The sequence below is a fragment of the Spodoptera frugiperda genome, chromosome 6 (genome assembly GCF_023101765.2).
Source record: "Spodoptera frugiperda isolate SF20-4 chromosome 6, AGI-APGP_CSIRO_Sfru_2.0, whole genome shotgun sequence".
NCBI lineage: Eukaryota > Metazoa > Arthropoda > Insecta > Lepidoptera > Noctuidae > Spodoptera > Spodoptera frugiperda.
In genome coordinates, this window is record NC_064217.1 from 4,585,769 (window position 1) to 4,610,514 (window position 24,746).

A 24,746-nucleotide genomic window follows, 5' to 3' on the forward strand; every position below is an offset into this window, starting at 1 on the left:
AACATACTAATATTATAATACTCAAACTGAAATAGGTAGGAAAAAACCATTTCAAAACTCAACAATTGATCGATGTTGCCAGCTTTAATAAAACAGAAAACTGGAACCCAACAAACAGCTGTCAATCTGTCAATGAAGCAAATTGACATAAATAAAAAATCTCATGTCAAATAGTCAAACTGTATTCAATACTCGATCGCAACGGAACGATAAATTTACATTCATAAAGTCTGTGTTACTTAAACGGCCGATGAATGAAATTGTAAATTAATATGGTACAATGAAAACAAAATTTTCCCGCGATCAAATTTGTAATTATATTTTCGATTGGTATGATTTTTTTGCATAACAAATAAGTGCGTCAGTTGTTTATAATAAAATCGTTACAGATGAGGATTAAGTTCTTAATACGCGGTTTGCGTTACGGGAAAAGGGTTATATCGGAAATGGCCTTTTCGGAATCACCGGCGAAAGCTTCGCTGTGCTGTGAGATATCACAGGATGGTGCTGCACCAACGTATGCGATGTACGAGGCATTGAAAGATTCGTGCCAAAACAACGCGACCTATTTTCAACCGGACGACAGCGAGAATGGGCAGAGACTGTACCAGGGCTTCATGACCCTCATGGACCATGTAGACACTGTGTGGCCTTTGGTAGATCATGTGAGGAAGGTATGTACAAACATTTCATACAATGGTACTTAATATTTTGAAACTGACATTGCTGATTGCATCTAACATCTTTTTTCTTATATAGAAGTCTAGTCATTGATATTCTGTTGATATAGAAATGAGGTCAGTCAGTAGTGCTACCACCATTTGCAAAGACTTTCTCTAATTCATTATACATGCATAATAAAAGCACTAAACTAGATTCACACAAATAAACATGTTACATAAACAACATTAGCTTAAATTCAAGGTGTAAAAACATTATAGCACATCCTTGTTTATATTATCATTTAAAATATTTTAAAACCTTTAAATTAATCTAATCATTGTCGACAATGATTGATTACTTCCTAATTAGTTATGACCTTTTAATAACAATACTAAAACCTGTTCATTGATAAAAAAAGCAATTAAAAGAAGTTTAATAAAAAAATATGTACTTTAAAAAAGTGCATGTTTAGTCTTTGGTTAATTTTATTAAAAGAAGTTTTATATAAAAGAGTTTGTGCTTTAAAAAAAAAGTGCATCTTTAGTCATTGGATATTTCTATTCTAATTCTAAACCATTGCACAACACAATGTTATCATAACAAACAAGTGTTAGCAGCAGATGTTCTAAACATACTTGAATCACATGATGAGATAAGAAACATGTGGTTACTCTCCACACTAGGTGTTTTAAACAAAAAACTAATCATACACAGACAATGTATGAACTTTGTCCATTTTGTGATTCATCCGGGTAAACACACTGTACATCTTAATTATGCTACACATTCTGCCTGATAAATTGTCTAGATAAGAACACTATTACACTGAAAATGTAACTATTTCATTACCACTTATTATGTTTTGTAATAAATTGTATTTTCTAGTAATTTAATTAAGATAATGACTTTTTTAATTTTTCTAATGCTATTAACTGCTAATGACCCTATCTCCTACTTTATTACTTTTACATTATTATGTCATAAGTGAATTGGAAATATCATTGAAAATAAATAATATACTAGATATTTCATTATCTTATCAATGATTTATGATTTCAAGTATCTACATATTATTGAGATATTGTAGGTATTGCAGTTTAAGTACTTTTTAGGTACATACATACAACATTTTAGGCAAATAATGAGGCTAAAAATAAATAAATTTAAAAAATTAAAAAACCCGACTGCATAAAGAACACTTTAAATAAAAACTGAAAAGTAAAAAACAAGCTTAGTCTAAAAGTGTAGATAGCAATGCTATTACCACCAAATTAAATAATTTCATAATCAATACACAAAAAATAATAATCTTATGCGAAACATAATTGAGTGCAACATTCGGGACCCATATTGAATGATTTTAGTCTAGTTTATTTAATGGGTCCCGACTGTTACACTCAATTATGTTTCGCATAAGATTATTATTTTTTGTGTATTGATTATGAAATTATTTAATTTGGTGGTAATAGCATTGCTATCTACACTTTTAGACTAAGCTTGTTTTTTACTTTTCAGTTTTTATTTAAAGTGTTCTTTATGCAGTCGGGTTTTTTAATTTTTTAAATTTATTTATTTTTATTTAACACTTTTTAGTTAGTTATAATACGGCTATGTGTTTCTCAAGATTTCACCCGCGACACGAGAGAACTACTTCCAATACCAAGATAATAAAAAAATAACACACGTCGATCCAGTTATTTTAGATTGATTGCGTAACACAAAGAGAGTAAAGGAATTAGAAAAAGAAGAAGGATTAAGGGCAGTAAAATTTACTATTTACAAATTTCGTAAACGCTCTAATTCTTTAAAAGAATTTTCGTCGTGTGGACTATTTAATATATTTTTTTTGGATCTTTTATTGTGAGGGGTTTTTGTCCGTAATAGTATTAATCCTTATCCTTTTAAATAGTCTATTAATTTTCTACATTAAATGAAGATAAAATTTGCTCTTTACACTGTTTCAAAATTTCTACTAGTTTTAGACAAAAAACGGTCTTTACAGTTGACGCGTCGCATGGGCTATAGGTAAACGACTATGTAGATAGATTCCTTATTTAACGTTCAGCAAAGCGAGGGCGGGTCGCTAGTCCTTTATTTATAAATAAATTCATTGTAAATAATTTAGTTAAGACGTACTTTTATTATCACTTTTCACTTTTAAGTTCAGACACCGCTAGTCAATCGCGTCGCGTAGTACCTATACGAGTATTTAGTTTGGATAATAAAGAACATAATTGCACATAGTATTTTTTTACTATATGTCAGTGATATACCATTTTGGAATCCTCATGATGAGCTCTTTAATTTGATACCCATATTGTAGCAAATAAAAAATTTTTTTTTTTTTTTACTCCTATCTAGGGCGCCTCACGGCCGCCATGTTGGTTTTTGTTTTACGTCACATATCTAAGAACACTTGGGTAATTAAGACGAATCTAACGATACCCTGATTGTCGAAATCCATCAAGCCGTTTCGAAGAAATGAGGTAATAAAGAATATTAGGCTCATACATACAAGATACGCGCGAAAAACATAACCCTTCCTTGGCAGTCGGGTAAAAATAGTTTAGTAGTTTTCCTACTTACAGACTTTGTATTTAAAAATAAATATAGGCAACAAAAAGTATTATATGCTCCATATTTACCATGTACCAGATTCAATGAATACCTACATAAGATCCGATTACATGTATATTTCTAAGACCTGTATACTAATGCTTTCACAATAAATCTATTCTAAAACCACATGTTGAATACCATCAAGAACATGTCAAAATTAATAAGGCTATAAAATATCGCCATTGGCATGACCATAAAATTATGACATTCAAAAATAAATCTTAGCAACAATATTGTTTTATTACTAGACAATGTGTAAGTACCTAGATAAATTACTTGTATGAGACTACTTATTAAATGAGACAAGCAGGGATCGAATCGGCGCTCTGATTGGCCGGTGCGAATGAACCAACCAATCAGAACGCCGAACGATTTCGATTTCGTAAAACGTAAAGCAAACTCGTACCAAGGGAATATTTTTTGAAGAAATTATTGTAACATGTAGTTTTTTGTTTCAGGTGGCTCCTCAATACGACTTCGATTCAAAATCGCCAGGCAATGGATACCGCAGTTTCGTTTCAGTGGTCGATTCCTGTGTATTGCACGGTTTAAAACTTAGCAGACAAGTGAATACCAGTAGAGATGCACTCCTATTTAGAAAGGGACATTTCGTCAAGTAAGTACCTATTTAAAGTATCAAAGTAGGTATAAGAAAGACTCCTTAAAATTAAAAGTGTAGCATTGAAAAGAGACCGCCGCGTCCTTAGTCGCACTATCCTGCTCACGACTATGAGCCCCTGGCGCGGCTTGAAATTAAACGAGTTACCTCGTCAAATAATTACGTAAGTAAATACGTTAAAGTTGATGTAACATTGAAAAATATACTTTTATATTTCAATTCAAATTCTGTAGCTTTGTGTAATCGATGAAAAAATCCGGAAGAGGTTCGCAAGTCAACGCGTAGGTTCTATTTCTTAAGAAAACTATACAATTAGCCAGGTAACGATACATTTCTAAATATTATTTCCTAACAATGTGCAGTGAGCTTAGAATCTCTAAAATTTTCCAGCAATAATTATTCAAGATTAAAGAATAAACTCAATAGAGACTGAAGGTCGTCGTCTTCCAATAAAATCGCACGACAGTACAGTCTTTGTAACATATTTTACGTAATATCATTAAAAAGGCTTAATTTCATGCTCTTCTGCTAATATTCAAAGTGATTGGCACTAAGTAACGCTTGTTCTTGTCGTTCTCCTAAACGTTAACATAAAATGTACCTTGAACACTTGAGGTTAAGGTCTATAATCCAATGACAGGTAAAGTAATCGTGAAATTGATACATGTTGGTACTTTTTGCTTGTTAACCACAGGCTAGTTATGTATTATTCAGTTTTTGCCACTTGTGGCAACAAGGAGATCAAGGTTGTTGTTATATTTACCAGTACTTACATACTGATGACTAATTCATAGCCTCTCTGACTATAAGAGCAATTTCTATCTATCTATGACTAAAGCAAATACTTAAAGCGATTACTTTTACATAACTAGCGACCCGGCCCAGCTTCGCTTGGGTACAATGGTGATATATCATGCATGTATTATACATTATAAACCTCCCTCTTGAATCACTCTATCTATTAAAAAAACACGCATCAAAATCCGTTGCGTAGTTTTAAAGATTTAAGCACACAAAAGGACAGAGAAACCAACTTTGTTTTATACTATGTAGTGATATGTAAATACATACATATGGCTTACGCTTACTAGCGACGTGCACTTATACGCCCACTTTCCACCAGTTTCGCTGAGTCATGTAATATAGGGGGAGAACCGTGTGCAGTACAGCTACGGGATATTTTTCATTACTCCGCGACTCGAACTTGTTGTTAGAAAAATGTTGGAAAATAACAAAATTAAATCCTATTGGGACTTGGACCCAATTTCAAATACATTGGTAATCTAAAATGCACTCGATTGTAAATGTATATAAAGTCTTATATTGCCTGGTTTATTGTTGTCTAGGTACAAAAGAAGTGTCACATATATCGACTTGGCCAAGATATTCAAATATTTCGAGTTCATGCAAGTAGTATAATTGTTGTTCATGAAAACCGATGCCAATTTTCAGACGCTTAATTGCATTACATTTGGTGGATAAAATAGTTTAGTTTAAGCATTGGTAACAACGAACATGTTGCTTAAAATATTTATTTTCTTTTTGTATTTTACTGTTCTAATTCAGTTTTTAGAAATTTTAATATTGAATTTATGTAATGTAATGCCGTAATGTGCACTTCTGCTTACTCCTTCGGGGATAAAAAAAACAAAATATTGAATTAACAATTCTTTAACTGTTCCTCATTAGAGCTCTTATTCATTGCGCTTGATTGTTTCATAAAAACTCTTTTATAACCATACCCTGTACTATAGCAGGTACTCTCCATTCTTAATACAATGCCAAGAGTCCAAAGTCACCTCAACAATTATTTTAGAAGAAACACTTAAAATATAAACAAAAACAACAGTTTCACCTTTACAATATTAATTACCATTTCCACAAAGATGCGAGTATCATACGTAAACATCTACGTAGCTACTTTAAAATCTATACCACCCATGACCTACAAAGGGGAAATCGAACAGCTTTTTATTGTCGTGTTCGTTGCAAATACTCTTAGCTCAGTCACAATAGTCACTGTCTATATCTCTTCTCTACAGAATTGCTATACCTACTTAGATATAGCTTGCTTTTATCCGAGGTTACTCAGTTAAAGAAAAACTGACTGACAGATGCTAATCGTCGAATATTTTTGTATTTTAATGACTATTGATGATTTAAGTCCTTCGTAAAACCATTGCTTACTACAGTATGTTTTCGACTAACTTCGTTCGCTAGAATATTTTATTATTTAACATCTCTTATGGATAATGGACTAATATTTAGCTACTCAGCTTTTGTATTTGTTTCTACAGCCTATTACTTTAACCTGCATGTGCATAGTTAATGAAAACCCCGATACAGTTTGGATAACACTTTGTGTAGATGCAATTTATCTCTAAAATTAGTATTGACTTTGAAAATGCATTGCGCTACCGATCATCTACTGTAAATAATTGATCTGACAGCTCTTACGTCAGCGCTGTATTTTCGCAGTATTGCAGGGTAAACAAAAGAGCTTATATGTGGGCGAAATGCGCGTGGAAAGTCTCGTGTCTCGTTGAATTTAAACACTGTGAAATGTGCAGTAAAACTTCATTTAAATAAAGACTTTACCGTGTCGTTGCTCTCTGTGGACACTAATGTGATTACGGAGCGGAGCTTACCTATACCTCTTTGCACTATTTAGTTTTCCTCTGCATTCCGATTGTACCTTTAAATAATGGATTACCTGATAATAAGTAGTAAAATGCAGATAAAATGTATCCACATAATCCTATAGTTTGGGTGCAAATGCAAATCTTTATTCCACCCACAGATCACATAGGTACATAGGAAATTACAATCACCTCACGTCTTTAGCTTAAAGGACTTCAGCAAAGTCAGATCTAAATAAAATCCCATTTATAGGTCAACCGCATAACCAAACTTGTCGAATGCGCAATTGCGCAAAACTTGCGCAAAATAACAGCGCCATTTTCTATGTTTTAGGGAGATAGAATCCTGCGGGCAGCTTCTAGCTTCACTGGGCACGTGTCTCCATCACCTACACACGCTGTTGTCATGGGCACCACCAGGAGAGCTGTTCCCAACCGAACCTCACACGCCCGAGGAGTTGTTTGCGCAAGCCGACACCATTAATCAGTATTGTTTCTATGGAAGGTGCCTCGGGTTTCAAGTAAGTTGAATCTGGTTAATGTAGACTTGTATTATTGTTGTACTTGGTATTATTGTTGTAGTATAATGTTGTTTGTTTGTCCTCGTTTCAAGTTTAAGCAGAGCCGATTCAACGTAAGTTTTAAATAAAGTGTCAAGTTACTTTTTTACCGCAGAAAATAATGTTCGTCTCACGCGTATTTCATTGCTTACATGTTTTCTTTTTATATATAAATACAATGAATCTGGCACTTTTGTATTTTAAATCACATTTTAGTTCTATTGATATGAAATCTTTTATAGTTTATTATCTCAGCTAGGGCTAGCAGAAGTAAAATAGACAGCATCTGTGCGGAAGTGTGAATATTTTAAGATTTTAAATTGTGGCCTTTTTCGACAGAATTTGGTCGAGTGCCAATCGCGAATTAGCTAAAGTTCGAAGTCCAATTAGTAACTCAATGAATTGCAAACAAGTTGGAATAGATTGTTAATTGACTAGAGGCGAAGTTCGAAATTATCTTCTCAAAGAGTTAACTCGAATACTGTTATTTATAATTACTTTTTTATTTGTAGTTAATGAAACCTTTGCAATGGAATGTTTTTGCGTGGTGTGTAGCGATTGTAACAAAAAAAATAGATTATTAATGAAACCAGTCGTTAATGATCTTCATCCTGTATGACAGGGTTATTTTTTACACATTTAAATGTCATTGAAACGCAGAAAACCAAAAACCTGATTTTCTACTAAGCACATAACTTATTTCAATAAAAATCTAATTTCCTGCATTAAATAGCCATAATATTGCTTTAACTACTTGAACTAAAGTCCTAGAAAAAGCACCTTCAAACAACCTTTACCTTAATGTTTGTATTCTATTGCAGTTCCTGCCATCAATGCGTGGAATATTGAAAGGCATATCAATATGTATGGCGGGCTTCTCCGAGGCGTACTATTGCCATGGTAACCTCATCAGCTCCGTGTGGACTGGTGGCCAGTACCTCATCGACCCTGAGATGCGAGCAAGGAGGATTGTTAACATATCTCAGTCAGCGAACATAGAGTTCTGCAAGGCGTTCTGGTTTCTGGCTGAAAGTGGTATGTTTATTATTATTCTTAATTTAAATTTACACGTCACTGGCAATTCCGAAATCCGTTTCACCACCAATCCTATAAACTTCACGGAGCCCGACCTTTCCAACGAATGCAAAACCGTGGAAATCGGTTTGTGCGTTCTGGAGTTATAGCGTCAGGAAGGAAAACCCGACTTATTTTTATATTACAGATTATTTGCAAGAGAAATTGCTTGCTGTTTTACGTTTTCAAGATGTTTGTTTGGTAGTCGTGTCTGATCCGTTTATTTGTTTTATTTAATACTTTTCATATTCATCGAATGTATTGTACGAATCTTCAAACGCGTTACATATTTCGCATACAAGAGTAACAATAATGATACAATAAACGAAACATATGAATGTATTGTAGCGATGAAATTGACGGTGCACACTCGCCCACACAATAAAGTACTTAACTAAATCGTTTTCCTCAATTGATTTTAATGACATTCTCGAAATGTGACTTGTTTGTCTCATAACAAATGAATAGTCATTTCGATTCCATTCAGGTCTAGAAATAGGTGTTTTCCCGTATCCATTTGTCCTATTGACATAGTGTATTTATCCCATAGTACGGCTATTATGACTAATTTAATCGTACTATGTGAAAATATGACGAACCAGACGTGACTAGAATATTCTAATAAATTGATCCTATTAGGTAGAGGTACTACGTTATATTATTATCTACTTATTGAAGAGCCTAATGTGTATGAATTTCTTTTATACAAATAGAGCTAGACGATCGTACCAAAACATTGAAAGTCAAAACTATTTCAATTAATCTTAAATTAGGCACTTTTGAAACGTTAAATTGAATAGTCTGTCTGTCAGTGAAGCTAGGTGCTCGTTCCAAAGTGTATGAAATACGTCTTCGAATGAAGAAGAACGAGCAATTTCACGATCTCTAGCCATGCTAAGAACATCCTACTAGACTAGAATAGCATGCGTTGTTTAATGAAAACCACGAGTGTTTAATATTGGGGTCATTGTGTTAGTTTCGTAAATATGTCGCCGAGTTCAAGGCTAGCAATATCAATGTTATCTTCAAGCAATACCTACTAAATAATAATCACTAGAAAATTATCTGTCTGTCTGTATGTTACCTAATAACTGTTAAACTGGTGAACTCATTTTGATAGAGATTGCTTATTGGAAGCGGATACGGATTTTTTTATTACTCACATTAAAAGTTCCAAAGGGTTATTTAATGATAAGATAATTCCATTGAAATGAGAATTTTGTATTTTAATGTTTAAAGGTTATCATTAAATTACATATGAATTCATTAAGTAGATACGGCGGTGCTATTCCACACGTGTTGTAGAGTTGTGTATTTATTCATCGGCTTACGTTTCCTTATATCATAATTACTAGTACTTAGATAGATACTAGGTACATTCTAATTGAGTACTAGACAGCTAATACATATTATCGTATCGTGCTAACACGGATGTTGCTGTTACTTTATAGTAAATTAACTAAAGTATTTAACGTTTACTCACGTATATTAATGGAGAAAAGCTCTGCTAGTTTCGAGTCACAGAGGGACTCTTCATCATGAGCAGCGTGTGCAAACGCGGCATCCACGCGAAGCCTTTTACTTTATCGTAATTTATCGAAAAATAAAACTTATCTCTACACTTTAACTTCACTATCCAATTTTTGTAATATATTTTTATCATGTTTTATGGTAACAATACTACCTAATTACATATTTCCTAAGAATTACACTCTAGTCTAGTTTATAGTACCTATGTATTATGTATTCCAGAACCATTTGTCAGCAGTTATCAGTTCTTAGTTATACAAGGAACTAGAATTTTATTACCACAATACCATACCTAATATACTTTATAGCATTGTAACTAGTTGATGAGAAACATGGCAAACGCGATCAAATTCATGTTATAATACTAAAAGTTCTAGTTTTAGATGATACAGTTTTTGAGAACTTTCTAATATAGTTTTTGCTTTCTAATTAGTAGATTAGTTAATGAGTATTCCATTCCATTTCCTTTCAAAATATATTTACAATCATTGATTTATGTTATCAACCAATTCGTGACGTTTAACGCGTATTGAATTACTTTCAACCATAAATACAAGCGATTTGTTTATAAATTGTGATCGTATCAAACGTGATTTTCTACGTATAATTTGCGTACGTGCTTCTAATATTTTGCTTCAGCCACAATACAACAACATGAGAACAAACATGTTTGAAATTGTTTAATGTACATATATTATGTATTATAAATATCATTAAGTAGGTATATTACGAAGTGACGCAAATGTTTGGTATACCTTTTTCCGGAGCTGCGGACTACCTAGCGGGTTTCTCTCTCTCTAGCCTCGCCTAAGGCGGGAGAAGTCATTGGATGATGTTCCTCCGTTAAAAATATCCCACAATTACACAGACAGATTAATAAATATGATATTAGCATAGTTAGGTATTTTGATTAAACTGTGAACCGTGCGTGAGAGCCTTAATTACAATAATTTAGCAAAATGGTTTTTGAGATAAATCTGTGAATTTAATCTGACTCAACCACGTCAATGCCTTTGTTCCACATTTGTACCTAACGCTATTAAATAGTGGGCGAACACCGTATATTTCGCAGCAGCGTGCACCGTTAGTAATACCACCGTTATATTAATAATGTATTTCATCATTAACTGCCGTATTTAGAGACATTTCATGATAACTTACAACTATTCCTAAGTAACGATTTTTTCCGGAGCTGCGGACTATCTAGCGGGTTTACCGAAGCTCCGGTTCGAAAAGCAGGAGTAGTAAGGGGTGGTTTTTAGTCAGTAAGAGTCTGACCCTCTCGTCTCGCCCAAGGAGGGAGAAGTCATTGGATAATTTTCATCCCTTAAAAAAAAGTAACGATTTTGTATCCAAAACAATTGCTAAGGATTGGGTTAAGTAACCATTAGGTAAATGACTCTGAGTATGACGGTAAGACCCTGTTTATTAAATGATAGTGGTCAAGTTAGTTATACAGCGATCCAAACAAAACCTTCTAAAGTTTATATAACAATTATTATTTGTTGTTACAGCCTTCCTGTCCTTATCCCAAACCTATTTGGAGTCGGCACATTATGTTTTTCCTCTATCCTCAATGTGATTTATCAATACATTTTGCCATATTTGGCAATGTTATTTTATTATAGCTACTCATTCGTCTGTTTTATTCTTAAGTCAATAAACACATACTTATGTATAATTTTAACCGACTTAAAAATAATGAGGTTCTCCTTTTGACTTGTATGTATGTAGATACTTACATATGTTTGTGTGTGATACGGGACGTGGTGACAAATTCTGCTCTGTCGTTTTTTTTTACAATACTAACTTTTGCCAGCGGCTTCGCCCACATTTCCGTGAGATAAAAAGTATCCTATCAGCCAAGTCAACTTATACCCTGTCTGTATACCAAATTTCATCAAAATCCGTTCAATAGTTTCAGCGTTATTTACGAATAAACATCCAAACAAACAAAGTGTGATAAATATATCAAAATTGATGTTTATATGACATTTGATATTTTTACAGAGATTATGAAGAGAGTACCAAGTCTAATGTCATCGCCGGTAGCTGTGAACAAGCTCATAACGATCCCTCCAGAGCCTATTGTAGTGAACACAATCGATTACAAGGAGATCACAGTACTACCGCCCACGGTACACATAGGGCTACAAGGATTGAATGTGAGACTCATCAGTGCAAACAAGAGGATTGGCATGGTAAGTAAAATAAAAATGTTTTTATAATAACTATCGTGAAATATACTAAATTAACTAAAAGTCACCGTTTACTCACGTTATTATTATTATTAATGGAGAAAAGCTCTACTAGTTTCGACTCTTTATCATGAGCACCGTGCGCAAACGCGGCAACGTCGCGCAGGCTACTAGACTCTGTAACTCGAAACTAATAGAGCTTTTCTCCATTAATATACGTGAGTAAACCGTGAGTTTTAACTAGTTGAAAAAATGGTTTAAATACAAGTCAAGTCAAACATGTACTTTGATTGGTAAAACAATTTCTGAAGTGCAGATCATACTAGACTATATGATAAATGCAACATTCTATTTATTTTCGGTCAAATACTGATTATTATTTTTGTTAAAAATTGTCTTCACAATAAATTATTAGGATATTTTTAATCGTAATTTAACTTTTGATAACCACTGCAGCCTCTCCCTGAGATAAAGGTAAACCACTGTCTACGATTTAAGTAGCAAATATAATTACACCCCAAATAGTGGATATTAGAGGAATCATAATTATATAGCTCTCATCCCATTATTTTTATTCTTTAGTCTTATACAAAATGTTAGGAAGAATAGACCATAGCGTAGACCGTTTGTATATCAACTTAAATAGATTGACTTCTTAGACTGTATGATGTAGAACTCTATACTTCTTCCAACATATCAATCAGATGGAATTTTTAGATTTAGTATATGATAAATGATAAATAAACTGAAACAAAAAACGAAATAAAATAAACTGCACGGTTAACACGGTAGCTGGCCAACTAGCTGCATCGTGTAGCGGGTTCGATTCCCGCACGAAGCAGCTCTTTGTGTGATCCACAAATTGTTGTTTCGGCTCTGGGTGTCATGTGCATGTGAACTTGTATGTTTGTAAACGCACCCACGACACAGGATAAAATCTTAGTGTGGGGGAAAAATAAAAATAATAGTCTTTGAAAATCATTTTGTACCGTTTAACTATATCTAGTATTATTTATACAGGCAGGAGAAGGATCATCGTCCTTCCCACCATCAGACGGAGTTCTCTTCCATTGCCACGGCGGTGGGTTCGTGGCACAGAGTTCAAAGTCCCATGAAACGTACCTGCGGGATTGGGCGGCTAAGCTGAACGTGCCTATACTGTCTGTAGACTACAGTTTAGCACCCCAAGCCCCCTTCCCGAGAGCGTTGGAGGAAGTGTTCTATGCCTACTGCTGGATGCTCACACATTTCAAGGAGATTGGAACTACTGGTAAATTGTTTAATACTTATTTTTAGCGATTTTACTCACATGGCTCGACACGAAGTTAATAGTGTGATACTCGATAAAAAGGTCTATTATCATTCTTAAGAAACTACTAATTATGAAGAAAGTTAACTATTAAAGGATGATGCCAGAGTTTCTATGAAATCTGCTCCCACCTTCCAATAGCTATATTGTGTCATTGGATAGGTAATTTTGATCCCATCAAAAACATCCTGTAAAAAACCCAAGTCTCGCAGCTCAGTCTTTCTACCGTCAAAAGTTGTGAGATCCATGTAATACCAAGTCGGTTAATCTATTTAGTGTCTACTTGAAGGACCTTCTGTCTTAAGTTATTACATAAGTTATTATCATGCCAATATTAAAAATATTTAACGTTTTAAACAAATAGATCGACTTGGACATCGCTTGATTTGATTATTAGTATGTATCACACTACACAGCACGACGGGCCAGCGACCAACAGGAACGAGAGTTTCAATCGCGTGAGGCGCGAGAGACTAAAGAATCCAATATAATATTGTAATATTCATTTTGTTTTCATGCGATGTCCAAGTCGATCTATTTGTTTAAAACGTTAAATATTTTTAATATTGGCATGATAATAACTTATGTAATAACTTAAGACAGAAGGTCCTTCAAGTAGACACTAAATAGATTAACCGACTTGGTATTACATGGATCTCACAACTTTTGACGGTAGAAAGACTGAGCTGCGAGACTTGGGTTTTTTACAGGATGTTTTTGATGGGATCTCACTTCTTTTTGTTGTTGTTCAGTTTCATGGGCTAAACACACCCTTACCCACCCTATACCCCCTCCCTTGCCTCATATGGTAGGTACCTATCTACACCTATTAAATTTATAACCACCACCAACCACCAACTGCATAAATAACTTTGTAATCCCATATATTTATATGGGATTACAAAGTTATTGATGCAGTTGGTGTATTTGGAAAACTGGACCGAAATTACAAAATATTTAAGTTTTCCCATGATTAAGACACTAAACTCTATATGTATTCCAAATATGAAGCTTCTAAGTCTGCTAGAAGTGCCTTGGACTTTTGATGATCGGTGAGTCAGTGAGTGACAAAATTTAGAAACTTTAACAAGTTGTCATTCTTAAACTACTGGTTCAAATTGACTGAAATTTTAAATATTCCGTGTTTATACAATGCCGGATTAGTTACTGAAGATTCAGGTTTCTTGCTTTATCCACAACCGAATTATAGGGGGTCGAAAAAGGAACGAATTGCTTCGAGAAAAGGATGGTACGGCCGTGCCGCTTTTTTTTGCTCGACTTGGCGGGGGCACTGCCGTGCCCCCAGATTTTAGTCCGTTCAGAGTTATTCTTTATTAAAAATGTTAGTTTTATCAGCTAAGTGTTATTTTTACGTCATTAGTGCATTTGTGCTTTATTGTTCCTTTGCATTAGGGTTTATTTTCAAATGTGACTAATGAATATCAGCGTACAGCGTTTTAAAGAGTATGTCGGTAGTCTTCAGATTTATTTATTAGAACTGCGAATAAGACAATTAATTTACCTCAAATAAACATTATTTCCACAGGTAAACGAATAGTATTTGCGGGTGATTCAGCCGGTGCGAACTTAGTAGCTGCATGTACACTGAAGATATTAACGACAGGGCTGCGGAGACCAGATGGCATGTTCCTAGCGTACGCCCCACTCATGATCAGCTTTGTACCAAGTCCAGCAAGATTGTTGTGTCTTATGGACCCGGTACTTCCATTTGGATTCATGATGAGGTGTCTTAAAGGTATGTACACTTTATCCTGTTGAAAATAAGGTTTATTTTAGCATCTGTCCTCGTATTTCCATTTGGTTTCTAACTACACTGTAAATGTGCACTAAAGTTTGAGTTTGTATGACAATTTAAGTAGCTATTTTAGTTTAGGGATAAATTGTATTTTCTGCCCAATATGGGATTTTAATTTTAATCACGGAAACTATACAATAATACACAACAGTGACGGCAATTCGTGGCATGCCATTTTATTTTATACTAGATTTCTGACTTCCCACGCGCTATTTTAAAGGCGAACCCATTTACCCAAAAAAATATTTAGGATTTTTTTGATAGACACGAATAATCCAATTTTTAAAGTTTCTATCATGACAATTGCGAGATGTTCCATACACACTTTCACTTCCCAACTTTAAGAAAGTGAGGGGGTTAGAAAGGGACAAAAAGGTGGCCTATATTACTCTGGAGTCCCCCAACTAACTTTACACAAAATGTCGTGTCATAAAATCGAAGAATAAACTGAAGAAAGGACAAACAAAACACACATTCCCCGTTTATTATATTATAACATTTGGATTTAAGTGAGAGACTGCCTCAAATTGTCAAATCTCAGCCTCTACTGGCGAATACAGATCTGGCAGTCGTTGTGATAAAGTGATAATTGTCAATTGAATATTATTTTCAGCATACGCCAGTCCCAGTCACAGACCTGATGGTGGCAAAGGCAAGGAGGACAAACAGAATGGAGGACACAACCAGATAATGTCGAGCGCCACCACGCCGCTCGATAGCAATGGCTTCCTTAAAGTCAGTCCTTCTCAAGGTACGCATTATTACAATTTTATTACACGAACGGATGATTTGGCTAATAATTCCTGAACTTTATATCTATACAGGGTGTAAGCGGAACGCTCCCAAACGTCGCAAACAGGTGATGGTAAAAAACGTGTATTATTTAAAAAAAATAAAGAATTCAATGTTTATTTTAAGTAATAATAGTTGTAATCTAATGCTGAATTTTAATATAGCATGAATAATACAAACACAAAAACGATTAAAATTATAAAAACATAAACAATTTGTGGCGTTTTTCGGGAGCGTTCCGCTTACACCCTGTATACGTGATGCAAAAACTTTGTACCCATTTTTACGAAAATTGCGCGGACGTAGGAGCATAAAATTTGGTACACTTATAATTTATGTGTAGGAGAAGTCCATAATGCTATTTTTTTTTCAAAAATAATGCTTATAAAGTACATTAAATTAATAAATAAAACATTACACACACATGCATAGTATCTGATCGTATTTGACAAAACGTTAAAATTGACAGACATTGCGTTGCGATGATATTCTCACGTCTTATATGAATAGAGTTTTATAAAAGAGTTTGAGTTTGAGTTAAATAAAAATTATCCTTGAACGTATGTTAAATGGTATTGTAAATTAAATCGTATATGGTCGAATTTCGACCACTAAGCGACCACTGGTAATAATAAACACACGACTGAGTTACAAGTCTTATATTACTTCCAAACAATACGGCATAAAAAATACAAGAGAGACAATCGCAGCATATATTTATTATATTATTATTTATATACATGAACCAGAGACATTACACAACAGATTTGTTAATGATTTAGAATTATCTTATTAAACAATCAATTTATGAGAAGGCACCAAGTACACTTCATGTAGGCTTAATACCAGTCGATACTTTAATCACAGTGCAAAGGAACGCTTGATATAAAATCAAGTGCAAACAAATATAGACCTTACCAGCAACATAACAACGTATATTATTATTTGGCAGAAGGTATAAGCGAAGGGCCGTCATCATTCGAGGAAGTGTCTCCGTCCGACCTGGCCGAGCTACAAGCTCACAAGTCCGGCAGTGAGAGGAGGAAGTCTTCCGACACTACTATCAGCGCCGCCTCGCTGCAAAGCGAACATACCGCTACAGGTGAATGTAAATTGCATCTTATAATGTGCCTTCTCTACCTACAAATAAGCGTTATTCATTTGAAAGTCCAAGTCAAAATCATTTATTACAAATAGACCAGGAAGGCACTTTTGAACGTCAAAGCAAATATGACAAATTATAAAAGAAAATCAAAATGTCTGTCTGTCAGTCCTCAAGTGAAGCTATTTGCTCGTTCCAAAATGTAGATTCCTGTGGAGAAGTATGAGCAAGTAACTCCATAGAGAGCGCTATTGTCTGGTTTCTGTGAAATATCTAATCTCTTTGTTGGCACTTAGCATACTTATGAAAAGATTAGGTATATTCCATGTAGAATAACAGTTTTCCGTCGTATTACAAAAAATAAAGTCATAGTGTGCCATTTTCTGGCCATGGTCTGGCTTTCTTTTCACAAAATCGGTTATAGCTTAAAAATATCTCTCATATTCGTTCTTAAATAATAATAATTATGATATAATCTTGCTTCACATCACATATACTTTCCTGATCGCCAGGTATCACTCCACCGGAGGATAAATCTCAGAAGTACGTGTCAGACTTCCTTGAAAGGTACGTGTTGGATAGCGACACCGACTCTGAAGGACGCAGGATACCCATCATCAAACCTAACAAGATGGCTTACGATGAATCTCACAGGTAATACTATCACTATTGTATACAGGTAATAAGGTCCAATTTTCTATGTCAGAAGAAATGTTTGTATCTGTGTGTTTGTGTATAATTATGAACTTATAAATAGCTAGTTTCATTGATATTATTGATAAAGCAAATAAAGTTTTTATTTCGTCTTGATTTTAGAATAATAGTATAATAACTTTGTACATGTTCTTATATTATAGTATTTAATTAGCATAATATTGTAAATTCATCATAATCAAATTCCATTACCTTCAATATACAAGTCATACTTAGATATAAAATACATTTATATGCATGTAGCTAAACTATCAGGTAAGCACTAAGTATAGTCATTTGGTTTGTCGGTAAGAAAATAAAGATTGACTCAGTACAAAGATAGGAGATACTGTTAAACTAAATTATATGGTTTTAATGAAGCTATGTCTTTTTTAACCATTAGTCGAATCAGTAACCAAAAACTACAGTCTATTCCTAAACAATTTTTATTTTCGTACCTGCATTCCATTTGGTGTGTACCATTTTTCCTGCGTTGATTGATATCCTGAATACAGTGTATAACATAATACTAAACGTGTGTTCTTTTCATATGTTTTGATTGTGACTAATAAATGTTAAATTGTGACTAAATTATTGTTATAGGGAAGAATCTGAGAACTCAAGCACGCTAGTAGGAGAGCCACCGCTTGTTGAAGATGATTTGAGTAAAGAAAGTAAAAAGAGGATTAAAACAAGGTATATTTCGGTGTTTTCAAAATTTATATGTTTTACTTTATTTTTTGCGTCTAAAATTAAAGCACGAAGAATAATATTGTTTTTAAACTACTAAAATCTCTTGATAGCCGTTTATGTCGTGATTGTTTTACATGAACAGTACATACATTTTGTAATTTTGTATCCACATATTATGTAAGGAAGGGAGGACATACATAATATTGTAGTTCGAATGTAATGTTTGTGTAGTGTACTCATGAAGTTTTATCGTTGTAATAAATCCATACGACAAACTACACCTGATCTCCATTCAATCTTACTTAACATTATAAATGCGAAAGTATGTGAGTTTGTGTGTATGATTGTTACGTCCAACTGCTAAAGGATTGGGTTGCCATTTGGTTTAGGTAGTTTATGGTCGGGAAAAATACGTAGGCTACTGTTTATGTTCGTAATCTTGAAGTTTATTAACATTATTTAATGGTTTACTAGGATTAGCGAAGCAGCGACTGGTTTCATGGGCGCCATGTCCTCCAGGCTGGCGTACATCACTGGGTCTAACGCAATCTCGAGACCTACGCAAGATGAGTAAGTGTTTTCGATTTATATTAAAAATAAATGTTTGATTAACATTGCGCATGGAAAATATGTATGTAGAAACCTAATGTACAACCTATAATAATAGTAATTGTTCTTAAACATGCTAAAATCCCTTGTCATAGTCTTTCACCAGATTTTTTATAAGCTTTTGAGTAATTTGGTAAATGCTAAAAATATTCACCATTGTTTTAAAACATTTATTTCTATTTAATATATCGCTGACATGAAAAGATACTACTAATTTTACAAGTGATACTTCCGACATATGACTGTGTTATTAAGCTAAATATTTGTTAACACGTCCGCAGCCTAGCAGCCCGCACCAACCTGGACGCGCTGATAGCCCGCAGTCCGTCGGACGAGTTTATATTCTCAGTGCCGCGCGACCCGCTACTGTCGCCGTACTGGGCTGACGACCAACTGCTCACCAAGTTCCCGCCTGTCAGAATACTGGTAACTTACTTTATGACTGATAACTTACCTTACCTGGGATGCGAATAAATGAATCGAGTTCAATGATGTACACACTAGGTGACGATAATATAGCAAAAGATTTGTTCGACACATACTATTAGACAAGAAAGGTTTGTTTTTAATAACGCCTTTTGCAAAAAACTTGTGGTGCCATAGCCCGCATTTCATACTACTGAAGAAACTTGTGTCGTTAAAATGTGTATGTAAAATAAAGACGTGCTATATTAAATCTTTCCATTTTATTACAGACTGTGCACTTAGACCCATGTCTAGACGACTGCGTGATGTTTGCCAAGAAACTGAAGAAGCTCGGCAACACAGTCGGCATAGAAGTACTGGAGGGATTGCCGCACGGATTCCTTAACTTTTCACTTGTAAGTCTTACGCTCGAATACTGAAATTATACTCAATTTAAAATTTTACGCTCTGTAATTTTTTTTAAGGTTTTGTAGCGACAGATATATTTTGACAGCGTCTAAAAAATTAAGTGCTGGAACAATATTTAGAATTTTTATTTACCAAACTGGGAATCTATGTTGGACTGTTAAGTAGTAAAAGTACATGAATTTTGTGTAGCATTTGTCTGTTCGCGATATTTCTGTTGCGACGATAGCTCAGTAGGTGAATAAATAAGAACGGTGGACTGTATAATATGTTATAATGATGTAAAATAAGAACTGTTACAATATGGTTAACGAGCGAAAAGTATATAAGAAAAGATTGTAAGCGCGAGCGCGGGGTCGTTGTCGCGGCTCACAGCGGACTGTCGAAGCGCGGGGCGCGCGGGGCGGGCGGCCATTGCCGCGCACGTCGTCGCCAGTGGCGCCCTCCCGCACGCCGCACGTAGTTGAGTGTGTGCGTCAACATTTCTTAGACACATTTTGGTGCAATTGTCACTTTTAAATAAACTGATACCTACTTGATCAAATTTTAATTTTATAGTTCTCACGAATTTGTAAATATTTGGATACAAAATTCTGTTGACTGAAAGTTAATATCAGAAATAACTTGAATTTAGAATTACCATAATAAATTGTTCATTTTACTTCCAGATGGCCAAAGAAGCGAACGAGGGCTCGAAGCTGTGCATCGAGCGCATCAAGCAGTTGCTGGACCTGGACACGCACCCGGCCGCCCGGGACAACGAGTTATGAATGTGCGGGCTCTGCTGCCGACCCTAGCGGCGCGAACAAACGAACTAACACCTTATTACACGACTAGTAAGTGCTAATTTGCAGTGAAAGACTTACTTCGAGATTCTGTCTAAACTATAAACTTTATTCTCTGGGCAGTAAGTGCGACATTTCAGTGAATGAGTTACACTAAGCGATTCGTTCTGTAGACGAATCTGTGTGAAGTGGTGATAAAGAGAGGAAAGGTCTTCAATTATAATTGGCAATTAACTCTTATAACTGTGTAACTATGAATGTATCGATTTGTAAGTCGATCTTTAAGCTTGATTAGACTAAATTAGATTCCTAAAGACTGCGAAGATGAGGGACTTTTGTCCGCCAAAAACAAAGATCTACTTATTTAGGATTTTGAGAAAAATCCAATGAGAACTTAACTGCTATTACTAATGCTATTCAAAATCGAAATTAAAAATCTTTGGATTAAGGTCGATATTTGATCGATTGATACAGAGATTTTAGATTAAGATCGGTTATATAGTTAGTCGATATAGGCAAAAATTTACCTTTTGAGGATCCCTCGTCTACGCATGTCTTTATTGTTAATGCTAATAGTGATGGAATTGTATGGAGTCTTGCACTGACCAAAATCTTAAGGAATTAGCTTCACGATGTTCGTTGAAGATTAGGAAATTGCACTCGAGAGTAATAGAAAAGTTTGTCCAGTTATATTATCGATATTGCGATGTAGTTTATCGATAAAAATATCTAAATGTACCAATTCGAAAATTCAATGTAATGCGACTGCAATATTTCAAGCTCTAATTGTATGTTGTTAATTGATATTAATAATACCAAATGTAACAGCTAAGTCAAAAAGAATATTCGTCTAATTAATTATTATTGTTAACAAATTGTAACTTGATAAATTCTTCAAGCTATCTTTGTAAACATGATGATGTAAATTGTAACTGAATGTATTAAACAATGCCAAATGACAGAATGGTACTGTCAATATAAGATTATAGACATGATTTAATTTAAATAATATTCTGGCTCTCGTAACCTTCGAAGAAACTCGACTAATTTCTAGCCACACCGGGGCTTATAATCATGTGCTCGAGTATTTTTGAAGCAGGTTACGTAAGCCGCAAATATTATTATTTAAATTGAATATGTCACATGATAGTTATTATACAAAGATATGAATAAAAAACGTAGTAGATATGTTAAAATCACGCGTTAAATAAACACTTTCTTAAATAACTCTGTGATGTTGGCACCAACGTTCTGACTTAGGTGCCATTGTGTGCAATAGTTTCAGTATTTTAGTTTACACCTTACCTTAAATACGTTCTTTTTACATTAATCACAATGATTATGGGTCTTATTAAACCCGCCAATATGCGTATACGTACAGACAACAGCACAATAACCTATACTTATCTGTCAAATTGATTTTCAACTCAGTAACATACTTGCAAAGGTTGAAATTTGATAGATTGAACACATAGGTTGACCTGCTGATATCTGTGCGTCTGTCTCTAAAGCAAGTTCAATTGTGATTATTCATAGTATCTAACTTAATTTATTTATTTTATTTTCATCACAATTTTGTATTAATTTTTATGGCAATGTAAAAGACGCAGTTGTTCGTTCATTGCCATATGTGATAATACCAAAACATTACGGGAAATGCATTTTGTTAAAATAAATGTTATGTGTAATATTTAACTATTTATTGTTATATTTAAATATTTTCAATTTCCCTTCGTTAGTGTTGTGACCTTCATTTAATTGGTTAATCATGTGTTGTAAAAAGAAGCTTTATCTATTTATTGTATAGGAGTGTCAGTGATTGTGTTTTATTGATATTTTAATAAGGTACTTCACTTAATTTTATGATGAGGTTATAATCTTTTTGTTTAAGTAGTTAAATAACTGCGGCTATGTTTGCGCAAACGACTCAGTACATGCGCAAAACTAAGAACAATTTTGCGCATGTTACAAACTTTCGACAAGATTTTTTGCGCAATGGAGATTTTCCGCAGCTACTCGTAAGATATTTGTTTTTATTTATTAACATTGTTTTCGTTACTTACCAATACTTATGAGCCTAACATGTGTTATTTCAATTGGAAAGTTGTAATTAATTAATTAATTATAAATTAATGATGCAATTTGTGAATCCGTTCCAGCTGTGTATAGAACTTAATAATATTGTAACAATTTTATTATAAACAAATGGAATTACTTGATACATTACACGTAAATTATTGTGATGATATATCCAACCATATACCTAAATTATTTGCTCTCTTTTCCAACATCACCTAAGTTTTTAAAATATAGTTCTATATTTTGAAATATTTCTACTAATTATACCCTTTCTTCAAAAGCAAATTGTCCCTTTAACAAATGGACCATATCTGAATATCACATCTTTATCATGAAAAGAATAAATTGTTGTAACATTGAATGCTCAATTCTTCGTTGTATATTTTTGATAAATTGTTTTTTTGGAATGAATATGTGACTATTTTTATTAAGTAATGTTTTTAAATTCTTGGGAAAACACTTGAGTGTACAGACGTCAACAGAATTTATCGTGGTACTGTCCAAATTTGATGTTTTAAAGTATCAAAATGAGATAAAGGAATTTGGGAGATGGAATTATTCGTGAGCTCTTTTCAATCTTCAAATGTTTAGCATTTTTCCACAGCTGTGTTCAATGATATATTTTATTTAGTTGAGCTAGAATATTTATGTACAACTATCTTAAATCTGAAAATTCTATAGCAAAGTAGTCTTAGAGAACACATAGCTTTAGAATATGCCTAATATTTTGTTATGGTATAAGATACTCAATGTTTTATTTAAATAGCTCTTGGAATCTGATTAAACAGTAGAAATGTACCGATATATTGCTTTAAATGTTAAAATAAATAAAGTATATCCATGTATTGTTAATGTTTAGGTATCTAATTCATATTTTCTTTGCATTGTGTCTTGGATATAGAAAATGCCTTCTGATAAATTAATATTTGTCATTCGTATTCGCTCTCTGGCTTTGTGTTAGTTGTCTATGTATCGAGAACAAAGCTACAAAGTTAGTTGCAATAAGAATGCAAAGTTAAACTGTGTCTGTGATAGCGAATTGAAAGCTTTTCGAAAGCATAACTAACAGTATTCTAAAACACGAATAATAAGTACATCATGTAAAATAATGTTGTCTGTTTGTGTATTTATGAAAATGTAAAATAAAAATGTATTTAATAATATTTTTATAGAAATAAAAATATCCGTAAAGACATTATGAACTTATTGTAAACTTCGACATTTTAATGTTAATATCTCTATATAAATTTATCGGTGTTTCGAATAGATGGACACATGAAATTAGGCCTTATGGAAATGGATATAGATGTTATATTATAATCACAAACGAAATAGTTATGATCTATTGTCCATAGTGAAAATATACCAACTAGTCAATAATGACAATATTGTACAATGTCTTATGTTATTTTAATAAATGAATGCAAATACGTAACGTTAATTGTTGTTTCTCACCCTCTATTACCCAGTTCCTACTTACTCAAAACACACGGTGAAAGATGGTTGATGTCACATCCTCTTGCGATGGATTAATTCATACATTATGTTGTGCAATGGTTGCCTTCTCTTTATCCTGAACACTTGAATGCATTTGCATGCCCATGCATCATAAAGGGAACCAAATAAAGGTAGGTACCCTAACTTGCCTAACCTCTAGATATTGATGATATAGAAAGTGTAAGGTAAGTACCCTTTTCTAGGTTTTGGACGTTCAGTTTTTGGATATAAACCATGAAATAATTAATGTATTTTTGCAAATAGGCTACACAAGACCACTTTTACCCGTCAAAATAGAACTCGATTGATTGCGTGAACCTGAATTCGACTCGACCTAAATTAGATAATCGTTGAATTTTCTGTTATACTCTTTATTATCAATGTTTGATTGGAAAAGGAGAGTAAATCGGGAAATATATTTGTTCTAAATATTACTTCATAATATTTCAGTTATTGTATCTTTCTCACTAAGAAATGATTGCTTGTATTTAGATGACCTAGTTCAAACATTCGTGAATGCGTGTCGTGACGGTAAAGATCCTTCACAAAAATCGAAAGACTTCTGCAATAACGAACCAACAATGTAATGGAGTTCAGACATGCTTGCATGCCTCATAAATACCGATCTTAAACAGATG

The 24,746-nt window shown here is 33.8% G+C and overlaps 1 protein-coding gene across 2 annotated transcripts; it reads left to right on the forward strand.

Annotated features, from left to right (window-relative positions):
• Positions 1-146: 146 nt before the first annotated feature.
• Positions 147-24,052, forward strand: LOC118267994 (hormone-sensitive lipase). 2 transcript variants are annotated; one of them, XM_035582260.2, is made up of 16 exons: positions 147-311; positions 390-674; positions 3,741-3,898; positions 6,875-7,061; positions 7,922-8,135; positions 11,715-11,905; positions 12,923-13,172; positions 14,758-14,967; positions 15,641-15,778; positions 16,772-16,921; positions 17,434-17,575; positions 18,218-18,310; positions 18,782-18,877; positions 19,198-19,342; positions 19,612-19,737; positions 20,416-24,052. In XM_035582260.2, the coding sequence occupies exons 2-16, from the start codon at positions 390-392 to the stop codon at positions 20,515-20,517; spliced, it is 2,487 nt and encodes an 828-aa protein (XP_035438153.1). In that variant the 5' UTR covers positions 147-311; the 3' UTR covers positions 20,518-24,052. The 2 variants fall into 2 exon arrangements, with proteins under 2 accessions (XP_035438153.1, XP_035438154.1); XM_035582261.2 differs by having other exon boundaries at positions 162-674.
• Positions 24,053-24,746: the final 694 nt, after the last annotated feature.